This window comes from Hydra vulgaris, chromosome 04 (genome assembly GCF_038396675.1).
Source record: "Hydra vulgaris chromosome 04, alternate assembly HydraT2T_AEP".
In the NCBI taxonomy this organism is placed as follows: Eukaryota; Metazoa; Cnidaria; class Hydrozoa; order Anthoathecata; family Hydridae; genus Hydra; species Hydra vulgaris.
Window position 1 is genome coordinate 41,102,890 of NC_088923.1, and position 25,660 is coordinate 41,128,549.

Here is a 25,660-nt window from a genome sequence, read left to right on the forward strand (position 1 = left end):
ATTAAAAAATACAAGGTTTTACTAAACATTGTTTTGTTGCTTTTATAATTTTTGATTTATCTTGTAAAATCTTCTTGCAAATTAGAGTGCACAATCATATCAAAGTTGCAGAAATCAAACTAAAAATCTTACCTAAACATTGCGGTTATTGTGAAATAGTAAAAAACTTACCTAAATATTGCGGTTATTGTGAAATAGTAAAAAACTCACTTAAACGTTGCGGTTATTGTGAAATAGTAAAAAAATATTATAATTTAAAACAGTATATTGCAAATCTAATCAAATCAAATTTATATTAGTGTTATAACTGCAAACAGAAAATATTATATTATTGTATAATATAATCTTTATTAATCAAAATATGTAAAAGTTATTGATGAATAAAGATGATTTATTATACTAATGTGCCACACAAAAATTAAAAATGCTCTTTAGAATATCTTTTTTTTGGTGCAAAATTTGCTCTATTAAGTATGAAAATGCAAATATATGCACTTTACAGTGAAATATGCATAGTTATTTTATAAAAAGATAATTATTTGATAACAAGATAATTATTCCATAATAAGATAGTCTCTTGTGTATATTTTTGCATATTTTGCACTACTCTAAACTTATATAAGCTTAAAATAGAATAAGTTTGAACTTTTTGAATGTGCTATTTTTCACAAATCAGAACTATTTTAGGATATTTTTAGTTTACTACCATATTATTTTAATCTTTTTAAATGCCACAAAAATTGCTTTTGTTTTTTGTTTAGTAAAAATTGATTGTTATTTAATGTTCGGGGATTTTTCAAAAACTCCAATATATTTACAAATCATTGCGAATGATTTGAATTGATTTACAATTTGCAAATGATTTTAATAATATATTTGCACGTCTGCACATTTTATGACTTGACACTTTACACTTAATATTTTTGTAAGATCATTAGTGTTAATAATAAATAGGAGTGGTCTATGAATGTAAAATTGATTTAAAAGCTTTTGACAGGTGTTTTTTTTATATCTATCATATTTCTGCAGGTCTGTGAAATGCACCAACCATGTTCTTATTATTAATAGCTTTTTGGATGATGTTTCATAATAAAGCTGCAGTATGTTTGATCTTTTAGTTTTTTGCCAAAGTTTTTAAAATTTTTTAACTGATTTAAGTAAAAGAAATTATCCTGATAATTAAATCAGATGTCATGAAACAGGGTAATTATGATAAGGTTAACAGTGGTAACATTAATTCAAATAAGTCACCTGAATTTGAGGCTGAATGAATAATAAAATTTTGTAGGAATGAAAAAACATTGTTGAACTGGCTTTTTTTTCATTAATGAAATATTAACTGTTAAAAACTATGAAGCAATTTGTTTAACACCTAACATAATTGATACAAAATTGTTTATTTGTTGTCTTTTATTTTTTAATTATCTGTTGCATAACCCCAATTAATTATTTTGACTTAAAATATAAATTATTTTATTTTAAGTGTACCACATTATACTTATAATGTTGAGAGAAAGAAGTTTATGCTGTAAGTAATTTTTTTTTTTAATTTTTATAATTAGTATTATTAAAACAACAATAGTAATAATAGGCATCTAATAGTGTTTAATAATGTTTCCTGATCGTAAGTTAAACAGATCCTAACAAAATAATTATTCTTTATTAAAAAAAAAAATATCTATGTATATTATTTTTAACAAACTGTTATCTACTTACAAAAGAAAGTTTGCATTATAAAATCTCCTTTATTCAAAAAAAAATATGTATATTTCTGAAATTTTATTCGCTTGATTTTCTAAGAAAATAGAGATTTAATATTTTTGATTTCCAGTAACTCAACTTAATAGTGCTTGCTTGCAGCCTTGTTGGGAGTGAATTCCCCTTTCCTCTTTAATACTATGCATTATGGTATTTGTATGTGCATGTAAGTAAACAAAAGAAAAAAAAATTAAGTAAAATGTCAAATATTGAAAGATCTGAGATTGTCCCAATAGACTTGGGTGTATTTTATTCCACACCTTTAAAATTTTTTAGTTCAAATTTTAAAAATTATTATTGGAATAAACCTTGCACTATATTAGACTTTGAAGAAAAGATGATAACAAATTAGCCAAACATTGTTCAACTAAAAAATAAAAAAAGAAGTGAGGTTTTTTAACTGTTATGTACCTAAATGCTTCAACAACTAAGTAAAATTTATTTTATGCATTATATATATATATATATATATATATATATATATATATATATATATATATATATATATATATATATATATATATGTATATTGATTTTTTATAATAATTAAAACATTTACATACATTCAAATATTTTTTAAGTCATAAACTGGAAATAAAATGTATTTAAAAAAGGTAAAAACTTATTGAATCAGTTTTCATGTTGGAATTTAATTGGTTGTACAAAAAAAGTCTCTTTCAAGTCATATGTGTATAGAAAAATATCTATTTTGCTAGTTTCTATAATGGCCTTACCTTGATACCTTGATTATTTGGTAAAAGTAACTAAGTTTAATTTTAACTTTTTGCTGATCATCTACTAGTTCCATACAAAAGGTTTTATTGATACAAACTTCATGTAAAGAAAGATTTCTTTTTGAAAAAGTGCACTTTGCATCAATCATTTTGTACCTGTCTTAATCAATACCAAATCCGCCAGGTCTACAACCTAGCTATGTCATTTGGTATTTATTATTTATTTACTAACAAGTTAATTTTTTCTTTATACTTTTCACTAGCAATATCTTCATTTTTAATTCTCCACTGACATGCTTGTGATCGTAAACTACTATTGCAGTTTCTTATAAGCTTTTTTAAACAACATTTGTGGATTAATCTTTAGTTTCTGATTTAATTTGAATTTTTATTTCAATGTTGATTGGCAGTGATTTGTGACAAAGCAAAGAATTTTCCTCAGTCAAACTAGTTTTAATTAAATGGTCCAAATAATGTAGAAATTTTTCTATAAAGTTTACATTTCCAACATTTTTTTCATTTTTATTTCCTAACTCGTTATAAATGTTTCATAGAAATGATTTTGATTGAAATTATTTCCAATAACTCAGCCATTGTCACTCATTGATTTAATTCTATTTAATAAAATGTTTGGTTTAACTAAAATCTATTTTACATAGGTTTTTTTAAATAACTGTTGTCTCTTGGCCATTTAGTTACATCTTTAGAGATTATTTTGTTTTCTTCACAACTAAACTCCTTTTTCAGAATTAGACAAAATGATGCATCTAGTGGAACTTTACTAGAGCTTTTAAAAAAGCTAGAGCCAACAGGAACATATATAGAGTTCATTATATATCTTTTTATATCCCTGCAGAGGTAAAAAGACTTGTTAAATATAATTAATTATAAGAAAGAAAACTATCATCTACATAAGAACTGACCACAAATTGAATGAGAAAAATTAAAAATCTATGAACTACGAGTTTTTTATTTTTTTTTATGATTAAGATGAAAGGCAAGTTAGTTTAAAAAATCATAGTCAAAATATACCTAGTCTGGCCAGTTAAAGAGCGCTTTTGTTTATTTTATTGTTAGTATTTTTTAAGAACTAGTCTGCCCGTAAGTGCACACTTTTTGTAAACAAAGTTGCGTTAAGAAGAATATTTACAAGAAGATTGTTGTTTTTTGCAAATGTCTTGTCTTAATTGTTACATATTAGACTTTAACACTTCTTGAAGAAATAGAGATATTTTTCTATTTAAGATACCTTCCTCAGATTAACAAAGAAGTGAGAGGGAAATTTTACATATAATTAAAGATATTTCTTTAGTTATATACTTAGTTTAGTTAGTACTTAGTTTATACTAAATTATTCCTTAAGTTGTAAGATATTTCTTTAGTTGTAATATGTAAACTAATATATCATATAGTAGTTGATAAAAACCACAGGTCCCAAATAGAAATAATTATTTTTTATTTCCTAAAAGCATTATAAGTATGTTAACGGTCAATACATATAAAAGTACTCTTAAGCCAAGTTCTCTACATTAATTAAATCTTCCAGTTAAAAGCTTTTCATTGCCATATTTTTTTTTAATACAATTTACATATTTCTAAAGCACAATTTAAAGAAAAAAACTTATCCTTCTATATCAGATGAAAGTTAATATTTTATCTCTAGTTAAGTATGCAACTTTTTTTAAACCTTATTTCAATTTTGTTTCAATGTTGTTGTTAAATTTTTGAGTTGTTAAATTTGTTGAATAATTTAAGACTAATATGGTTGATGGAAGTTTTTTTAAAAAATATTTTGAATTTTTAGAAATTGTCTATATGTTAAAGACCTGTTTATTTTACTAAGGCTGATCAAGGGAATATAATTTTATCTTGGAAAACATATAAAAGGATTAATGTTGCTGTTTTAATCATTTATTTAGTTTAATAGCTTTAGATATTAGTGTCCGGTATATTTTAAATTAATGGCTATGCTTTATGTAGTTAAGGTGATTTTTAATAAATATAGTATCCATATAATATTTTGCTGACTACAGCATATTTCCATGATCAAAAAAAAATTAAAATGATAAATTATGCTGTTGCATAAAATAAAAATTTTTATATCGAAAAAACCCAGACCGAAATTTTTTTTTTAAATCTTCCTAAAATCACAATTGCTTGTTCAAATTTGAATAAGATTTTAAATAAATACGCTTTTCAGGTGAAATAATCATCATAGTATAATAAAATGATTTTGATTGTTTATTGGCAATTTTTATTAATTATAAGCTCTTTCTTGGTTGGAATTCTAATATCTTTTGTGAAAATGGATAGAAATGTTGTGTTTTAACAATTTATTAAATTATTATGCACTAGAACAGATTAGAGCTAGGATCTATAGAAGATTAAGGCACTTTTTCAAAAATTTTTAACTAAAATTAAGTTAATGCTGTTAAGCGGAATTGATCTTAAGACTAAAAATGGTGTTCTTTAGATTCACAATTAGGGTTAATAAAATAATTTTGAAAATTATATAAAAAAGAGATTCTTGAAAATTATATAAAAAAGAGTTTTTTTAAACATTGAAATAACTTGCAAATAAAATGCAATAAAATGCAAAAAAAAAATTATAGCATCTTAAGTTCTTGTTTGGACATAATATGATGACAAAATGCTAATTCCAAATAAAGGAATTCAATAATTTATAAATTGCCTTAATTACACTGAGTGACAAGATTCATTAGAAAATTATTTTGGGCAACAACAACTCAAAAAAAAACAAAGGGTAACCCATTTTTATATGATATTCTCTATAATGACAATGCAATAAAAAACCAATATACCTTCAAACTTATAATAGAAACTAATGGCCTTAATAATAATCCTGAACCAAAGGCTGAAAAAACAGCTTTTTTCATAGACAAATTTTATAAAAACAATACTTAGTATGAAATAATTTATTTTAATTGCTGTTTCTTTTTTACAGGGTTTTTGTATGAAGGGGTCTCTCATAAAAACATAGTTGTTTATTTATTTTTTTTCAAATACATATATATATCAAGGGCTATTCTAGACCGATTTGGGGGCCTCCAAAATTAACATTTGAGGACCTCTCTTTTTTTTAAACATTTTTTACAGCAATTATTCTTTTTTTTTTTTGCAAAAAAAAAAATCCAGATTTTCCGCTAAATTTTGTCGAGATTACCGCCACCCAAATTTTTTTCCTAGAATAGGCTGTGTGTGTATATATATATATATATATATATATATATATATATATATATATATATATATATATATATATATATATATATATATATATATATATATATATATATATATATATATATATATATATATATATATATAGAACCCTTAGATGTTGTCTGAAAGTTTTTTCCATATTTTGTTAACAAAAAGTAAAAATTAAAATGCAAGACCGGAATTTTTTTATTTTATTAATTTATAGACTGCCTGCCCCAACCAAACCCTCAGTCGATGTAGCAGCACTCCCTTGCGGGTCAGGCTATTTGTCAGTCGATGTAGCAGTACTCCATTGCGAGTCAGGCTATTTGTCAGTCGATGTAGCAGCACTCTCTTGCGAGTCAGGCTATAAGATAGTCGATGTAGCAACACTCCGCGCATAATTTACAGTAAAAATAATAAAAATAAAAACATTTTATTATAAAAATTAAAAATAAAAACATTTTATTAAAAAAAATAAAAATAAAAACATTGTTTATATTGTTAAAAACATTCAGAATGTTTTTAAAAACATTCTGGTCAATTAAATTTGCGTTTTTGTGGTTTTTTTAAAAAACGATTTATTTGTAATTAAATTAATGGTTTTTACTTTCGTCCAACACGCAAATGTTGGACGAAAAGTCAAAAGTAATTAAAAGTGACGTATGTGTTGGCGTAAGAATCATTTTTTTCCTTTCGCTCTTCCCAAAGACAACAAACTATAGATATATATATATATATATATATATATATATATATATATATATATATATATATATATATATATATATATGTGTATATGTATGTATGTATGTATATCAACCCTTAGAAATAGGAAAAATGAGATTGACAATACTTTCTAAATTCTATTTCTGCTATTCTAAATAGTAAAAAAAATATCAGATAATGCAGATCAAAGAATACCTCAATTTTTTGAATTTTTTATTAGTACCTTGATTATACTCTTCAAAAATATTTGATTCATTTTCTTCAATTTTTCTAGCCAACAAAATTGGGAGTGTTTTTTGACCAAATCAACTTTGCCAACTTTTTGAATAATAAGGTTCAATAAAAAGTACTTAATATGATTAGCAAGTCCCAAATTTTGGTTAAAAAGTTTTAGCCTCACTATTAAAAAGTTTTCTATAACTTCTTTTAATAATTCAAATGATAACTTTGTATTATCTTCTGACTTGAAGCTCTGTTATATGGAGGACAGGAAGGATCATTTTCAACGATAAGATTATTTTTTTTAACGTCTCTTTATGCATTTATTTGCTGTATTAAAGAATTTGAAAGCATTGTTCTTACATGCATATGATTCTTTTCTCTGCCTTACATTTTTTCATACACAACTTGCAGTAATAGGTGATTGTAACATTTCCATTCTCAATTTCAATTAAAAAAAGCATTGACATCATTGAGAAACTTTCGAAAAAAATATCTTATTTTAGATATAATATGAGATAATGAACTGTTTCTCTGTTAAGCTTGCCATTTTTTTAGATTTTTGTTTACATTAACATTAGTTCAAAATATTAATTTTTATTGTTTTAAAACAATAGAATTTTGTGAAAATTGTTTGACTGGCCAGACTATCTGTTATTATGACTGTGAAAAACTCTCTCTCTATATATAAATATATATGTATAGCAAAGAAGAATTTTATTTTTATGTTTGTAAATCTAATACTATTTTTAATAAAAACATATAGTGGTGCATTCTTTATTTGGCCAGTATGTTCTGCAAAAAAATTTCCTTCCAAAAAGTTTGACAAGCTCTTAAAAATGCGGTTGCCATAAAAAATTATTGCGTTTTTTTTCTAATTGCTACAAATCCTTATTGTTCATCAAATATTTTTTTATGAAAAGTTGTGATATCACTTTTATATATGAACTATTTTATTTAAAATTTAAATAAAATGTTTGTTTTTCTGTTTTTAACATAATTGGTTTATTAAGAATTAATTTTTTTTTTGTGGTGTCACACACTTTTCTAAGGCCAAAGAAGCCAGGAGTTTTTTTACTCTAAGGCTAATAATTTATTTCAAATGTGAATTATAATCTTTAGAGATTCAAATAGAAAACCTTGTCTTAATGGGCTCGCTGATGATAAAGCAAATATGTTCGTTGAAAGATACATGCTGTTATATCAGGTTTTTGCCTTCAAATGCTTTTATATTTTTTGATTCCATTAAAATTTTATTTTATTTGTTTTTAGATTATTTAATGATTTTTTTTTATTGGTTCAATTACATAAATAATCCTGATTTAATTGTGTATTTAATTCTGAAATATTAAGTCATAATATTTTATTTTGTAAAAAAATTGATTTGTTATATTATTTATTATTATTATTTTTATTATTTTTTAACATAATTCTTAATAATAATAACAATAATTATATTTATATATATATATATATATATATATATATATATATATATATATATATATATATATATATATATACATATATATGCTCTGTTTAGCCAGCGCTATCCCACTCAAGTCTTTTCACACTCACCCGCAAAAACTTTGTCGAGCGCATAAAAAAGCATTTGCCTATAAAATTAAAAGCGTTTTGTTTTAAATTGCAAAAATACTTTGTTCATTTGTTCAACTTTTATGAAATGCGGCCTTTTTTTACCAGTTTTTTTTTTAAATATATCATCTAGTATTTATTCAAAGCATTCTTTTCGCTATTTTTTTAAAAATTTAAATAGCAGAAAAAATGAATTTTTTAAATATGCGCAAGTTAACTTAAAAATGACCATCTTGCCAGCCTGTTTTTGTGCGCTGGCATTAAATTTCAAATGGAAAAAACTGTATATACGTCACTCTTAATAGTCTGCTGCCAGGGGCTTCAGTATATACATGACTATCTTATAGTCTTTCATTATTCTTCATTTTTTTTCTTCTGAAAATGCCATATAAATTAATGTAACAAAAATAGGGTAACAATTTGTTTTCTAAGCACTCTGTAGTGTGTGTGTATATATATATATATATATATATATATACACACACATATATATATATATATACACATATATATACACATATACATATATAAAAAAACTACGGCAGAAAATGAGAGCTTTAGCTTTCGTCCTTGCCCACACCCCTAAAACGGTTTATAGGAGCAATTTACAGCTCTCGCAAAAGCATAATTATTTCTCGCAAAACCATAATTATCATTGTAACTAAAATGAAAATCACTAAGTCAATTTTATTTTAAAAAATAGTTTAATTGGAATGCTTTTTTTATAAGGCACGGTTGTTGCAAAAAAAAAATTAAAAGAAATGCTGATTTAAATGCTAATTTTTTTGATTAGATTGGACTAGTGGATGAATATAAAATGATCACACTCTAAATTTTATTGATAAAAAATAAAATTATTACACTCTAAATTCTTGCATAATAATTTTTATTTTATGTAACAAATTATATATTTTATACATTAATTGCTTTAATATACACTTTTATAGTGGAAATTTTAATTGTTGTAATAATTCTTAAAATGCCTGCATTCTATTACAATAAGAAAATATTAAACATTTTTTATGAGCAGTTTTAAACTTTTATAGCTCTTTGTCAAATTTTTTATCAAACGTTAATAAATTATGTTTATGTTAATAAATAAATGGATAGCTAGAGTGAAAGCCCAAAGACAATGCTCGTCTAAAGAATTTTTTCACGGTGCAATAAATGACACTTGTTATGTATATATTCTTGTAACACTAACGTTACAAACATATGTTTGTAACAAATATAAAACAAAATTTTGTATTTAATAAGCAATTTTGGTAATATATAATGAATAATAATGAATAAACAGATAGTTCATGCAAAAACCAAAAGCTATCGTAAGTTGCTGTTTTGCGCAGCGCTCGCTTTGCTTGCCATGTTTATTTTAGGAGAGCATTTCTCCGCTCTTGCACTCATTTACTCCTGCCAAAGCCTGTACATATATACACATACATACATACATACATACATACATACATACATGCATACATACATACATACATATATATGTATATTTATACAAAATAATAATGGTATTAAATTATAATAAATGCAGATTCATCAAGCCAAGACACCAAAATCTTTAACTTTCTAATGTTAGTGAATAATATTATACAATAATACATATGTATACTGCTCCAACACAAATAAACATTATGTCATGATCGCATATGGGGTAAATTACTTTATGCTGCTCACCTTGAACTAATCGAAGTTCTAATTTCTATCTATAACCATAACTTCAACAAATGTACCATCAAAATTATTTCTACAAACATCATACCCTTTTCTAAAGCTGTTAACTCATTGACTACCAACTGACTACTTACCAATTGATATAAAATTCACAACATGTAAAATCAATAGAAAGATGTATTTTTAGGAGTGATGCAAGGTAGATTTTCTCTTTTTCTTTTTATAATTTATACTCACTTGAAGGGAAAAAAAAAACCATCTTCAAAAATTAAAATTTTATTCAACAACCTTTTTTGCATATTTAATATGCAAAAAAGGTTGCATATTAAATATCCAAAACTATATTTAATTGATCTTGCATTTCTTATTAAAGAGTTTTTTTTACGAAACAAAGTTGTTTTAAATATTTTAATCTTTTTTAAGAACAGAGTAAAAACTCATTAAAAAACATTTATTTTAATTATGGATAACATACTTTTGTATTTTTAACTTTTATAGAATACACCAAAAGTTGTTACAACTTTCTCTCTCAGCCCTTTAACTTTGAAATACAAGCATTGACAAACACAGTTAAAAACAAGTCAAGCTTGTTTCTCTGCCTTACTACCAATATTGAGGTAGAGATTAAACTTGGAGCATTCTACTTTTGAAGCAAGCGCTCTACAAAAACACTGCTATTTTCAAACTTGTTTATACTATCACAAACAAAATCACTTCTAATGAATATTTTTCTAGGCAAATTCAAATATTATGTAGTTGGTCTTAAATAGCGTTTCTTTTAACTGTTTTACAGTAAAAAAAATTAATAATAAGAAAGCGCTTTTCTTTAAAATAGAAAAACATCTTTTAATGAAAAAAACCTTTACTATTTGTTTTGTTATTATTTTTCTTAATTTTTTGTTTAAATGGTTAATTTGTTTGTGTATCATTAATTTAAATATTTGTTAAAAAAATTTGTGTTAGCAATTTCCTACTAATATTTTAAAGTTGTGTTAGTGATTACCAACTAGCCCATTATAAAGTTTGCATCTGCTAATCCCATTATAAAGTTTCCATCTGCTAATCCCATTATAAAGTTTGCATCTGCTAATCCCATTATAAAGTTTGCATCTGCTAATCCCATTATAAAGTTTGCATCTGCTAATCCCATTATAAAGTTTGCATCTGCTAATCACATTATAAAGTTTGCATCTGCTAATCCCATTATAAAGTTTGCATCTGCTAATCACATTATAAAGTTTGCATCTGCTAATCACATTATAAAGTTTGCTAATGCTAATCACATTATAAAGTTTGCATCTGCTAATCACATTATAAAGTTAGCTAATGCTAACTTTGCAATAAGTCAGTATTAAATAATAATCCAAGAAAAGTAGAAGAAAGTATAACAATCAAAAGTATAAAAGTAAAAGAAAGTATAATGATCAAAACTGTTAGTAAGTATTACAATCAAATTTCATTCATTACAGAAATTTATATGCATTTTCAGGCTTGGTCAGGAAGCGGGAGCGATCGCTCTCGATAACTGACCATGGAAATAATATTTAATTGCAAAAAACTAGCCAGATTTTTTAGTCGTTTTGAGAACATTTCAAAAAACGCAAAAAAGATTAATTGGACCAATGAGAGACAATTACAAAAAAAAATAAACTAGGAAAAGAAAATAACTTTTAAGGCGAAAAAACTTATAGCAAAATAAATTACGTTTAGAACAAATATTTTCAAAGCATCGCTCTTTTATAAACTTTTTTATAAATTAAGTGACATTTTTTATATAAAGTAACATCTTATGGTTGCTTAATAAGGAAACAAATGTTATTTTATTTTTTAAAGAGTTTAATATAATTTTTATTTATATACTCATGTCTTATTTCCAGTGCTGGATTAAAGAGGCTTTGGATTAAACGAGGCTATAGCCCCGGGCCCTGCAATGTTAGGGGCCCCGAAATAGTCAAGAAGACTTTGTTTTTTTAGTCATTTTAACTCTGTGGCACATAAAAAGACCTCCAAAATAAAAATAGCCCTGGCCCAAAAAAGTTTAACAAGATTCTAATGAAACTAACACTAGCTTTAGTTTTGTTTAAGCTAAATTACTTTATAAATAAAAAAGTTAATTTTTTTAATAACTATTTTATGTTTCACGTAGTTTGAAAATTTTAACATATTTGAAATTCTTCTTAGTAAGATGAAGAAATGAAATAATTAAATCATTGAGTTACTGTAGAAATTAAATTATCTAGATAGAAATCAACTAAAAAAGTTATAAATACTTTAAGAAGAGAAAGCGGAACCGCTTCACAATACTGCTGATGATGTTTAGTAAGTGGGCTTTTTAATTTTAATTAGTATTTAAAACAGAAAAAAGTAAGTTTAAGTATAACGAGTTTGTAAGACAACTGAAGCGAAAATATTTAGAGCTAGTCAACCAATATCTAAGAACTTAAAAACTTTTCTTTATATCTCAATAAAAGTGCATTTAAGATATCTAGTAGTGAATCACGGATTATGGTAACGGCAAAAATGTTAAAAAACCACAAAATTATTTTTAATAAAAATACTAAAAATTATATGAATCAAGTCAACAAGTTGAAGGAAGTGAATTCTAAAGAACTGATGTTTGACGAAAAAAACTGGATGAATAAGAATTTTTAGAGCATTTAGTCACAGTAAAAGGATGAGACTTAATAGAATGATGAGTAACATGAGAATGAATTTTAGTAGATGGCACAAGAGACACTAGCTCTTTAGAGCAGTGCCCATTATAATATTTATAGAAAAGAGAAAGAGAAGCAACATTACGACAATATGATAATGGCTGTTGTTTGGCTGCAAGACCAGGTTAAACTATGATTACAATGCGTTTTTGGACCTTGTCTAAAAGAGAAAGGCCATAATTGGAAGATCCGCCCCAGATATGGCAACAGTATTCCATACAAGGCTGGGTTTGAGATTTATAGAGATAGAGAATGAAATCCGGAGTAAGAAATTGTCAAGCTCAATAAAGAGATGCAACCTTAACAGATACTATTTTTGCTACTGATTTGATATATGGTTTCCAAGAAAGTTCAGAAGTAAGAGTTAATCCTAGAAGATGAAGGGTAGATGACTCGTTCAGTACATTACCGTTCATAAATATAGGAAGATTTAAATTATTTCAATAACGATTGGCTGAAAAAAATTGAGTTTTATCTGAATTGAAGTTCACCAGCAACTATGAGCTCCATGCTGTAGCAGAAGTGAGATCCTTTTTAAGCTTAAAAACCCCCTCCAAGCAATCAGAGAGTGTTGGCTTCTTATCACAACAAGAATAAATGTCAGAAAAATATAATTAGCATGCAATGCCACCTTAGATGTGAGAATATCTGGAAGATCGTTCATGTAAATTAAAAAGAGTATAGGGCCAAACATGGCCTTAACCTCTCCACCTTTATCTAATGCACAACAAAATCTATCAATTATTACTGTTAGCAAATCAGCTGTAGAACAAAAAGATATATATATATATCCATATATATCTTTGTGTTCTGTCGTGACCTCAGGCACAGTGCTTGTTTATCCGCAAGTTACTTTGTATGTATGTTTGTGTTTAGTAACCAGAAACTTCTTATATGTTTATTTCATAATTAGTTTTATTGATGATTGTTAGTAATTTCTCTGAAAATACAACTATTGTTAAAAGTCTTTTTGTTTACAAAATGAATCGTAAAAATTGCTTTAAAAGATTAGAATATAAAACAGATACACAAAATTACATTTGCATAAAAAATAAATACTTTTTAAATAAAAAATAAGAATAACTAATAAAATCAATAATATATAATTAACTTTCAAAATTTTGACAATTTAAAAAATATATATTTAAAACATTTATTTTTGTAAACAAATAATAATAGTTTAAAAGATTTATGGCTTTGCAGATGTGGCTCCAAGAATGAGTCATAGTAATAAAGTAATAGTTCGTTTGATAGTATATTCTTAAAACAATTTATGCTAGAAGCCTCAAGACTTAACAAATACATGATTTGCGAAATTGGATAGTTGACATGCGCAAGTATTAACAAATGTTTTGCGCAAAAGTTTGGGAGGCAAACAAAACAATTTTCCAAGTTTAGTAGAGAAAACTAATGAAAAATGTTGACTCGTTGTGTGGTAAACGGATGTTCTAATGGTCAATATAAGTTAATAAAATGGAACCAAGCTATTTGTGAAGAACATGGGATGTGTAAGGATGATTTTAAATGTTCTTGTGAAGCACTGTTCAGGTAAAAGTATATATATATATATATTATTTTGTTGTTTACTCTTTAGAAAATATATAAGATTGCAAAAGCTTTTAAATATAAGAACATTCCTTGTTAAAATATTTATATTGTTACATATCTAATTCAAAATAAAACGAAATGTTAAATGTATTGTTGCTAGCCAACAATAATAATTGTTTACAGCTAAAATGATATTTTTTTTTTCTAGGTTGCATACCTTTCCAAAAAAAAAAAGAGCTGGGTAGAAGAAATATATGGGAACTACTCATCAATAGAGAAAATAATAAAAAGGTTTGGAGTCCTGGTGCAAAATCCAGAGTTTGTTCTCAACATTTTTTAAATAAATCAAGTATAGACTACCCAACATTGAATCTTGGATATAATGCTTCTCAAAGAATTCAAAGATTAGTGCCAATAGATTCACTTTCGTATAGCTGTAAAAGAGAAATGCCTTTTAAATCAATTGACTTTAATAAAATTGAAAATATATATGAAATTCCTGAGAGTGTGACTTTGTTACTGGAAAGTAATCAAAATGAACCAGCACAGAAGAGAGTAAATTATGATTCAGAAATATTGTACAAGCTTAACATAGACACTATTACAGTAAAAAATAATGGGAATATTGATTCATTTTTGATAGAAAACAATAAAAAACTTATCAATAAAAATAAACTGCTAAATGAGCTTAGTAACAAAAATAAACTTCTAGATGAGCTTGTAAATAAAAATAAACTGCTTCAAGAAAATAATATAATTTTGCATAGAAAACTAGCCAAATATGAATCCCAAGAATTTTACCAAAAAATATTGAATACAGATGAAAATGTTTTATTTTACACCGGTATTCAAAATAAAGAAATTTTCAACGCCATACACGATATTGTGTTTCCAGTCATAAGAAGAAAATGGAATGGCTCTTATTCAAAATCATTAAAAAACAGAAAATTTAAAAAGTTTCCTAATAAACTTGGAGCAAAAACAAAGTTATGCACTAAAGATGAAATGTTACTAACTTTAATGAAATTAAGATTTGTGTTAACAGAAAAAGATTTATCTCATAGATTTAATATATCAGTTTCTCTAGCAAGTCGCATATTTGTAACATGGGTTTAAAGGATTAGCTTGTTTTTTATGCAATTTAATTTTTGTTCCTGATAAAGGAGCATTAAATTTTACAAGACCAAAATGATTTAATTGTATCAAAGATATAGATTCAATTATTGATGCAACAGAATTATTTATTGAAGCACCCAAAAGTCCTGACTTACAAAAGATGACTCGGTCTAAATACAAACATCATAACACAACATAAGTATTAGTCAGTATCACACATAATTTATCTATTAACTTTGTATCAAGTTCATACCCAGGATCAATTTCCGATAAAAAATTGACAATAGGTTCACAGTTGCTTGATTTGGTACCACAATGTTATGATTGACAAAGATTTTAACATTCAAAGTGAATGTTTGATTACCACCAATATTTGCTGGTTGATAAATTTCTTGTGGTGTTTTTGACTAGGCACATATGCGGAAAAGCTATTGTTAATTTTTTTTTTGGGAATATCAGATTCGAACAGTACAATCCACACAAAAAAAAATGATACCATCTTGAACACAATCAACATGCGATAGAATTTTTATCGAAAGATTTAGCATTATCTTCACAGTTTTCATGGCATACATCACACAGATATAACAATACTTTAGTTTTAGATTTTCAAACCAGTATAGTAGGTATAGAATAGTGGTATTAAAATAGAACGCTTAGAACGAGTCCGATATATAAATTATTATTAGTATTAAATTAGTATAAATTAGTATAGTGGTATTAATTGATTTTGCAGCAATGTTTTTAGCACAATCTGATTTGATGGCAGAATTTTGATCGGTGCCTTTCAAAATTTGAATTTTCCAAATGGTTCTTAATAACTTTATTCCAGTAAATGAAGTCAAAGTTAATTTTTTTAAAACAATATCCATGGTGAGTGTAAACAAAAAACCAACCTGTTTGAAAGTTCGTTACTGCCATTTGGCTTTGAATTTGTGTATAATATGTGTGATATGGCTTTAAACTCACAATGCCATTTTTATCAACTGGGTAATCAAGGTTTTCAACTGAATGTTATGTTTCACAAATGGAATGAGGACATTTGATTTCTATTATTGCATTTCCAAAGCAATCACAAAAGGTTTCTAAATCTGGAGATACTGATATATAAAGACATTTAAGGTCAATTGTCATTCCAGGATTGAAAGTTTTAAAAATATTATGATTTTTTTTCAAAATTTTAGTAACTTCAGTTTTTACATGTGGCTCCATTGCAATACCATGTTTGGTAGAAATAGTCTCAAATGTTTTTTGTCCCAAAATTTCATCAAAAATTTTTTTAAGTCATATACTTATTTTGTTTGAATTGTGTTTGCTTTTGTGTAAATTTTATGAAATTTAGATGCTGTAAGTCTACTTTGGCGCTGGTCAAACCATGTAGTAGATCTCGATTGTTGTTTTGTTTGCGCATATATTGAAGATATTTGATCACTAGTCAATTTTATTTTTTGTGTAAATATATCTATATTAGATTTAACTTCTAGCTCATTGTTCCAAATAAATTCTTTTGTAATGTTAAATGTTAGGTGGAAGTTCTGTGAATGATTGCAAACTTGAATGTTTCTGGGTACATTCTATCAACTCGACAAAGCGACTGTTCTCTAATTGCAACATATAGCGTTTTTTTAATTTTTATATGATTTTTTAATTTTAAATCTTGCTCTTTGTAAGATGGTGAGAAAGCATTAAATTTTTTCTTGTTTGCCGTAACATCTTTATGACACCTTTTTCTGTAATGGTCTTTCACAAATACCAGTTCACGTAAAGGTTTTAGTTCTAAAAAAATTTTATTTGTTTTTTTATGTTCCATGAGCAAAGTTTATCAGTACATATTGGTTTTGTTACTCCTGTTGAAACAGCTGTTTCTACTCTAAAGAGCAAAGCTTTAACATGATTGCAACTTCCAATGAGGCCTGCTGTACCTGAGCAATATGCACTGGCAATATAACCACTTGGGTTGTCCTGGCAACCACTTGGGTTGTCTTTTTTTACTATTGCTCATACATTATATTGTTGATCAGGAGTTCTTTGTGAAGGAGTAACTCTAGCTTTAAGCATGCAAAATTTTGAGTTTTTGTCTTTACCTGACCAAAATATTTCTTTCACAAAGTCACATTTAACATAACAAAAACCTTTGCCTTCTTTATATTCACAGTCTAATCTGTGTAAAAAATTGCTTGAAGTGTTTATTTTTTGGAGGTAGTTTGAAATATTGTTGTAATAAACAGGAGGCCATTTTATCTTACCATTTTAAGATTCGCTTATCCATTCATTTTTTTCAATGATAAAGGATCTGACATGACGTACACATCAACAATAAGTTTCTTGTATTCATTTAATGACATTCTATAATGCTCTTCTGCTTCAATGTTTACGGGAACCTTTTCTTCCCACAATGCCATAGCTCTAAAAAATATATAAACTAATATTACAAATCATAAATATTGATAAATATTTATTGATTATATAATAAACAATTTCTTTAAAATATATTTCATAACATAACAAATATTTTTTATATTAACATATTTTCAATAATTATAATTATTGAAAATATGTTTATATATGATATGAATATGAAAATATGTTAATCATATATATATATGATAATCAATTAGTCATTTATTTGAATACCAATTGTATAGATGAAAAAATAATTACCTATATACTAAAGTTTTGTGATCACCTTCAGATGATTTTTTTCTTAACGACAGAAATACTTGAAGTGCTTCAATAGGCATATTTCAATAATTCAAGTCTTCCAATGTCATTTTGATTAAGAGTCTAGCATCCTCAGGATCATTTAATACTGTTTCTGACATTCTTAAATATCCTTTTCCACGAATAAACAACAAAAATTGGGAAAATGTGTTATCAGTACTCAATACTTTACTAATTAATATGAAAAATTAGAAGAACATTGCTTGTTTACTTCGTTTAGATGTTTGTTTACCTCCCAAAACTTTGCGCATTTCAACTATCCAATTCTGCAAATCATGTATTTCGAATAATGCAATTTTTAAAAACAATTCAACAGAAAACTGTAGAACTTTATTTCACTTAGTCAGCGTATTTTTTTAACCAGTAGAATTAGTTTGTTCGTAGATTTGGCAGGTTTTTAGTGTTTGCGAATATTCTTTTTATTCTTCCGCACCAAGATGTTTTGAGAACATTTAAGTTTATGTATGTTTCCATGTATGTCCGTAAAACAAAAATTTTTTGTTTTACGGACTTACATGAACTTAAATGTTCTCAAAACGACTGCAAAACCTAGCCAGTTTTTCGCAACTAAATTTTATTTCCATGGTCAGTACTCGAGAGCGATCAGTCTCGCTTCCTGACTAAGCCTGCATTTTCCAACTCATGGGCATTCTTTTTTGCCAGTAGACCTTGATTTTGGTAGGACAGAAAAATTGTTGCAAAATAAAGCTACTGTTATTTAAAAAAAAGAATACACAATGTCTTTAAAAAAATTGAGCGCAAGATTGAGTTGTTAGACATCAAATTCAAATTTTTTTAGATTCAATAGGTTTTAAAGATTTAAAATTTTTTCTTATGGCAATTAAACTTTTTCAAACTTGGTGTTGATAACAGGCATCAGGAGTAGGAAGAAAATGCTTAGCTCCAGCTCTACGTGTTTTTTGAACTTTTAGTTCTGGCCAGCTGGTATTGATCCTCATGATGCAACTTATCATGATATCTAACTGATAAATATCTTGATGTTATATGCCATAGCTCACTCAACTACATTCCATAGCTCGCTCAACTGCATCTTAGAGAAAACTGACTACCTAATCACACTTTACACAAAAACAATCCCTTGCATTCCAAACAAAGTAATTGAATATCTACAAAAATTTATTTTCCATCTCTCACTCAAACCTCTACATTGTTTAAGAAACTATTCTTATGACAATAAATGTTATTAGCTTTACTTCAAAATATTTTCCTATTAGTTTTTGTAAACTCAAGCTAATATTTATTTCAACAAAAGATTAAGTATTCAACAGTTACAATGCTAACAACATTTTACTTATAAAGCCTACAAAACAGTTAGCTTTAGTAGTGATCATTGGTTTATGATCAGAGTTGGTTATAGTGGTTGACTGAGGGCAGAGAAACACTGTTGACTGGGTACTTTTCTGTCTATTATTAACAAAATAAATTAAATGGAAAAAATACAAGAATATGTATGTATGTATTCACAGAATAATGAAAGAAAATATTGCTTCCCTATTCCAAATCTTTGTGATGTAGCACCACTCTCTTGCAGCAACAGGCTATAAGATAGTTAATGCATGTACTGAAGCCTCTGGCAGCAGGCTATTTTAGTGTGATGTCAGAGTGATGAAGTAGTATGAAAAAAATAATTTTCCCTTTTTGGGTTGATAAAAAAATTTTTATTATAGTGAACACATAAAACGTGAAAGCAGTTATAAAAAAATAAAACCTGATATAAATGTAACTTTGAAACAATTTCGAAAATTATTTATGATTTTCATTCTTTTATTAATTGGTATTTTACATTTTTACATTTAGATTTTACAATTTACATTTTTAACAATTAACAAAAATATTTAATTTTAGTTTTATTAACTTAAAGTTTACTAAACATTATTTAATTTATCATGTTTAAAATTATTTTAATTATTTTTTGGTTTAATAAATAATAACAAATGCTAATTTAATTATTCAGTTAAAACTTTATATTTTAAAAAACATTTATAGTATAAAAACCTTTTATTAGCGTACAATGCATCATGAATTGTTTACTCCTTCAGCTTTTGCTGCTTCATCAAATGTCAAAAGTGCTAAGTTTACTGTAAGTTTTCAAATGTGTGTTTGTGTGATTTTTTCTTTATTTGTATATTTTTATAAGTCTTTATTTGTTATAGTTAAAACCTGTTGAACATCTGTTGGGATGTTCTGGAAATCTGGGTGATATTATTGTTTTTGGAATGTTGACAAGATTAAAAGAGGTCTGAAGATAAGAATTAAAAGTTGTAACCATAGAAACTTTTTTAATTCTAATTCAATTATGTAGTCTATGGCTTTCATCCTTTATTCCACTTAAATTGTGAATTTAAAAATGCTTTTATTATTTACATATATTTCCAAATTTAGGATAAATATTTTTTGGAAGACCCTTCTGGAGTGGTAGAATTAGATCTTTCAAAAACAATATCTTTTCAAATTTTTTTCTTTTTTAATATTTATTATATAATTACTAGAGATGTCATGAATAGTGATTTTTGCCAAATACCAAATATTCGACTAGGCACTCAGCTGAAGCACCAAATATATTGCTGTCGAATATTCTGCAACACTTAGTTATTTTGATAGCTCCAATTGATAGTTGATAGTTAAACTACGCTGTGTCTTTTTTTTTCATTTATAACTAGGTCATGTCACAGCACACATTTGTTGACATCAAATTGTTTTAACTATAAAAGTATCATACTCTTAAGCCATTCAAAACGATTACTAAAATAACCAGTACAGAAGTTTTTATAGATAAATATAACAAAAAATTCAAAACTTATTAAAAATGACATCTTCACAACAACCTGAACTTAAAGCTATCACCAAACAATAAAAATTCTTTATCGTAATATACTACCTAGAGATTTTATGTATTTAGTAAGCTAATTGTTTGTTAAAATAAAAAATAAATAAAAATAATTATGTGAAATTCATTTTTGTGTGTTTTTTTCATTGCAATTTGGTATTTTTCTGATAGTTTGCTATATTCGGCTGAATACCAAATAGTCACCAAATATTTGCTACATCTCTAATAATTACCTTACTTTTATTCATGTTTTTAAGTGCACTTAACTCTTTAACGTTTTTCATACTGGACTCTACACAGAAAATTGTTTTGTGCTAGCTGAAGGTTAGTTTATCTTTTAATATGTTTTTATTAAATTAAATTCTAAAATTATATGTAGGTTTACTTGCAGTTATTTTTAAATTTTCATCCCAGAAAATCTCAAAATATCTGCAAAAAAACAACAAATCATACGAGACAGGAAAGCATGAAGGCGGTAGAGATTCCAAAGTACCAATTTTCAAGTAAAAAAAAAAGGTTAGAAAAGGGTATGACTTATCTGAATGATGGATCACACAAAATTAAGTGTTAGTTGATGAAGAATGTAATGGCATCTCATTTGATTGGCAATCATAATAGTATTTGTAGTAAAGAGAAAAAGATGCAAACTTGTGGTGATAGAAAAATTTGAAAGCTTAAAAGAACAAATCAAATAAAATTTTTATTTAAGTATTTTAGTAAAACAAAACAAGTTCAATGAAAAGAACAAAAAAATATTTTTTTCAACTCTTATTTTTAAAAAAGCTTCTTAACACAAATTAAGCTGTATTTGAAAAAGCTTAAAAGCTTTTTCAAGCTTCTTAGCATACACAAATTAAGTTGTATCATTAAGTCTAGTCCTGATTTTTTGTTGAAAATGTTCCAGGGGTGGAAAAGCTCTCTCTGCTTCAACACTTGTTAAAGGAATACACAACAGATTGTTGTAAATAGTTTCCAAAAGTGGTTCATGCGATCCACATTTGTCCCAAAATTTAATTTTGATTTCTGATTAAATTGATATTTTTTAAAAGTTCTTGTTCTTGGGTGTAAAAGTGACTGCTGATTTTTTTGCAAATTCTCCAAGGAGGGTTTAGTTTCACTTTCGTAAGGTTCAATTTCAGATTCTATATCAGAATAAGACTTGGAATCAACTTCTGGAGAAGTTTCATTATTAAGATGTCGGGCTAGGATTAGAATAAAGTTATTTATTTCTGTTTTAGAATGAACAGAAATACTCGTATAAATTTTTATTTTCCATCCAACTCCATTATGAAGATACTGTAGAACATCAGATAAAATAGTTCTTCTTTGGTTAATTTGTATTTCTAGCTCTTTTTTCAATTCAAGGCTGATTTTGTTTTGTAACATAAACTTAAATTAAATGTCTGTACAGCATAATGTGTCTACAACTTTTAATGGCATCAAATTTTTCGTTATCTGTGATATTGCATCCCGTTCAATTTCATATAAAATTATGTCCGCTTTGATATCAATTAGTGCTTTAATGAAGATTTTAAAATGATCTAACATGAACAACATGCTGCTCCATCTAGTTTTGGAATCTAACACAAGGTTAAACTCTTTTTTATGATCTTGCTTCACGTGATTCTGAAGCACTTCATTTTTCAAAGGCCATCGACAGAATATTTTTTGCACTTTAGTGTGTGCTTTGTTGTTGTACATGTTGAGTGCTTTGTTGTTGTACATCCACCCAATATCTTTAAAATTAGCTTACACTGTATGCACTTCGCCAGTTGATTTTTTGACTCATAAAAAATAATTCCACGCTAAATTTGATGAGTTCTGTTTGGATACATCTAAAAAAAATTTCTTTTTGCTGATCCAACACCCAAGAGGTTAAAGTTAAGTAAGATAAATATATGAAACTTTAAAACCGATAAAACTTGCCTAATATGTATTGAACTGGGCTTATATAATAAATATTATATAATTAATATTTTTAAAACTAGTGTAATCTCCTGCAAGACTTGCTAGTTCACAATTTTACAATCTTTTTAATTTTTGCTTTGAGATTCTAATGCTTGCTTCTTCTCATCTTTTCATTTGGTTTTTGCATTTAAATAATAACAAAAAATTTTTCTTTACTCATCATGGCATGCTGCTTGAATTTTTTGAAAAAATTGTTAGTTACATTACTATTAGCTTTTTTTAATTATGTTTATACCTCTTGCTGGCATTCTGTATGATTTATTAGAAAGGAAAAGCAAACAATAATATTTGCTATTTTTTTTAAGACATGCTGTACTTTTTGCTAATAACTCATATTACAGGCTGTCAAGTTGTCATTTTTTTCATTTTTTTCTGCGTATTTTATTCTTTTTTTTTTTTTTTTTTTTTTTCATTTCTTTGTGAGTTTTTGTCATTGTTTTTTTTTTGTTTTTTTTTTTTCATTTTGAATTTTTTCAATTAAATTTTTTTTTAAGTATTTGGATTGAGTTAAGGTATATTTTACTTCAAGTTTCCTTTTTGTAATTTGAGTTATTTTTGATAATTTTAATATATTTTACAATAAATATTTTAACACAATCTTTTTTTTTTAAGTTTTATTTAAATATTGTAATTTTTTGAATTGTTAAATTGTTTTTATTACTTTTATTGGTTGATAAACTAAATTGAGAACTAAATTTTGAATAAAATTTTCAGTATTTGTAAAACAAGAAAAATCAATAGATATGTCTATATTAATCAATAGATAGGTCAAAGCTATAATTGCTAAATGGAATGAGGTATGGCTGGAAAAGCTTGCAAAAATCACACTTTATCAGCATTCTACAAAACCTGGACATAAACTTTTTTCTGATATTAGATTTTCAAAAACAGCTCATTTATATGTAGGTTCAAATAAAAACTCTATTGGGGGAGAGAAAGTAGTACAATAAGAGTATTCTATAAATTTTCAGCTAAAATTTCAGCTGCAGAGACTGTGGCTGTTTAAAGTAGCTGAAAATGATTTTTCTTTAAGACATTGTGATAATACTTAATTATTATTTTAAAGAATGTTTCCAGATAGTATAGTAAGTCAAGGTTTTAGTATGAGTAGATAAAAAGCTTCATATTTCAAGATGACCTTGGACCTTTGTGGGAAAAATGCTTCTGGTATACCAATAAGTTAAGGTGCTTTTACTTAAATGTTTGATGTATCAACTACAGCACTGCAAAAAAAAAAAATGGATCTTCTATGTCGTTTTTGGTCAGAAGAAGAGAACCAAGTTGTTAACATTGCTGTTCTTTGGCAGAGCAACAGTAGAAGATGTCAAAAAAAATGCTTGCATCATAATTGACATCATAATGAAAGATTTGAATTATCGTGGGATCAATTTTTTAATATTTTAGCTGATAGTCCTAAAATTAACAAGGCCATTTGGAAGTTGTTAAACGCTGATCTTCATAGCGATGGTTTTAATGGATTATTATGATTTGTAAGTTGCACTTTGCAGACAGTGCATAATGCATTTCGAAAAGCAATGATAATTTTAGGTGAGGACGCTGAGCAGCTTGCATTTAATTTACATGCTCGGTTTAAGGTTTTTATTAGTAATTTTATTGTTAGTATTATTAAAAATGAAATTATTTTTCTCTCATTATTCATATAAAGTTGTTAGTAAAAGTTAGTCTTTGTGCTTAAGTTTGAAATGTGTTTTTTTATTCTTGTAGAATGCACCCTGTAAAATAAAGGATTTCAAAATATTATCTGATCGCATTTTCATTGAAGATGAAACATTGTTCCTTTGTTTTATAAATAATAGATGGCTTACTTTTTCTGCAACACTTAAAAAAGTTTGATGAACATGGAAAGATACTAAGAAATATTTTTTGAAGTATATTCCAAAACAAAAGGAATATGAAAAGACTCTGACAAACAACAAGCGTTATGTTAGAATTCAGAGAACTCTTAAGGAAAATGAAAATGAATTTTAATAAGTTTAGATTTTTATTTTAATTTCTTTTATTAGATAGCTATTATGGGAATGATGTATTTTAAGAATTACTTGTGTCCATCAAATTTCTTATTAGTATAGCTCTTGTTTGAAAAATACTTGGCCATATTCCAAGATGAAGGACCACTTATACTTTATTTTATAAAATGAAAGATCTTTTAATATCATTGACGATGCGATTTCTTAAACCTTCTGCTGTTAATGGTAAACTTTCCAAAGATCTTTTAAAAATTGACTCTTCTGATTCAACTATCCACCTTGGTTTAAATAAAATGGATTTTGGTAAGGTAAAAACCAAGTACTTTGCTTTTAAATATTTTGTTACAGATTTTATTCAAGAGGAAATGCAAACTAATGTTTGTTGGATTAGTTATTGAATATTTTAATATTTTCTAAATATTTTATCAAAAAAGTCATTATTTCTGACTGATGTTAATTTTCAAAAGTATATATGTAATTTTTAGGTGAAAAAAAAGAATTATCTGCTCACAGCAAATGAATCTCTCATTTGCTGTGAGAAGATATTTATTGTAAAATACTTACAAAAAAATTTCTGCTTGATTCGCAGGTGTTAAAAGATTTGACTTGTTTGCTTGACAAGGAATGAGGAAAAACTAAGTATCTATATCTTAATAAAGTTGTTAAGAGCTGTTTAACTATTTAGAATGGAAACGCTAGTGCTATGCGAAGTTTATCAACTAATAATAATACATTGACTTCAGAGCGAGTAAAAACTAAATGATGAAACATTAATGGCTCTGAGAATATCAAAGGAATACGCAAGAAGTTGCAATG

At 26.3% G+C, this 25,660-nt stretch overlaps 1 protein-coding gene across 2 annotated transcripts in view; it reads left to right on the forward strand.

The window, feature by feature from the left end:
* Positions 1 to 25,660, forward strand: part of LOC100197376 (DNA polymerase epsilon subunit 2) — a 72,944-nt gene that overhangs the window by 29,895 nt on the left and 17,389 nt on the right. For both annotated transcript variants that reach the window (XM_065796363.1, XM_065796364.1), the window contains 6 exons: positions 1,484 to 1,528; positions 7,785 to 7,869; positions 20,067 to 20,141; positions 20,215 to 20,298; positions 20,444 to 20,500; positions 21,164 to 21,212. In XM_065796363.1, the coding sequence (XP_065652435.1) occupies positions 1,484 to 1,528; positions 7,785 to 7,869; positions 20,067 to 20,141; positions 20,215 to 20,298; positions 20,444 to 20,500; positions 21,164 to 21,212 (395 nt within the window). The remainder of the gene's footprint in view (positions 1 to 1,483; positions 1,529 to 7,784; positions 7,870 to 20,066; positions 20,142 to 20,214; positions 20,299 to 20,443; positions 20,501 to 21,163; positions 21,213 to 25,660) is intronic.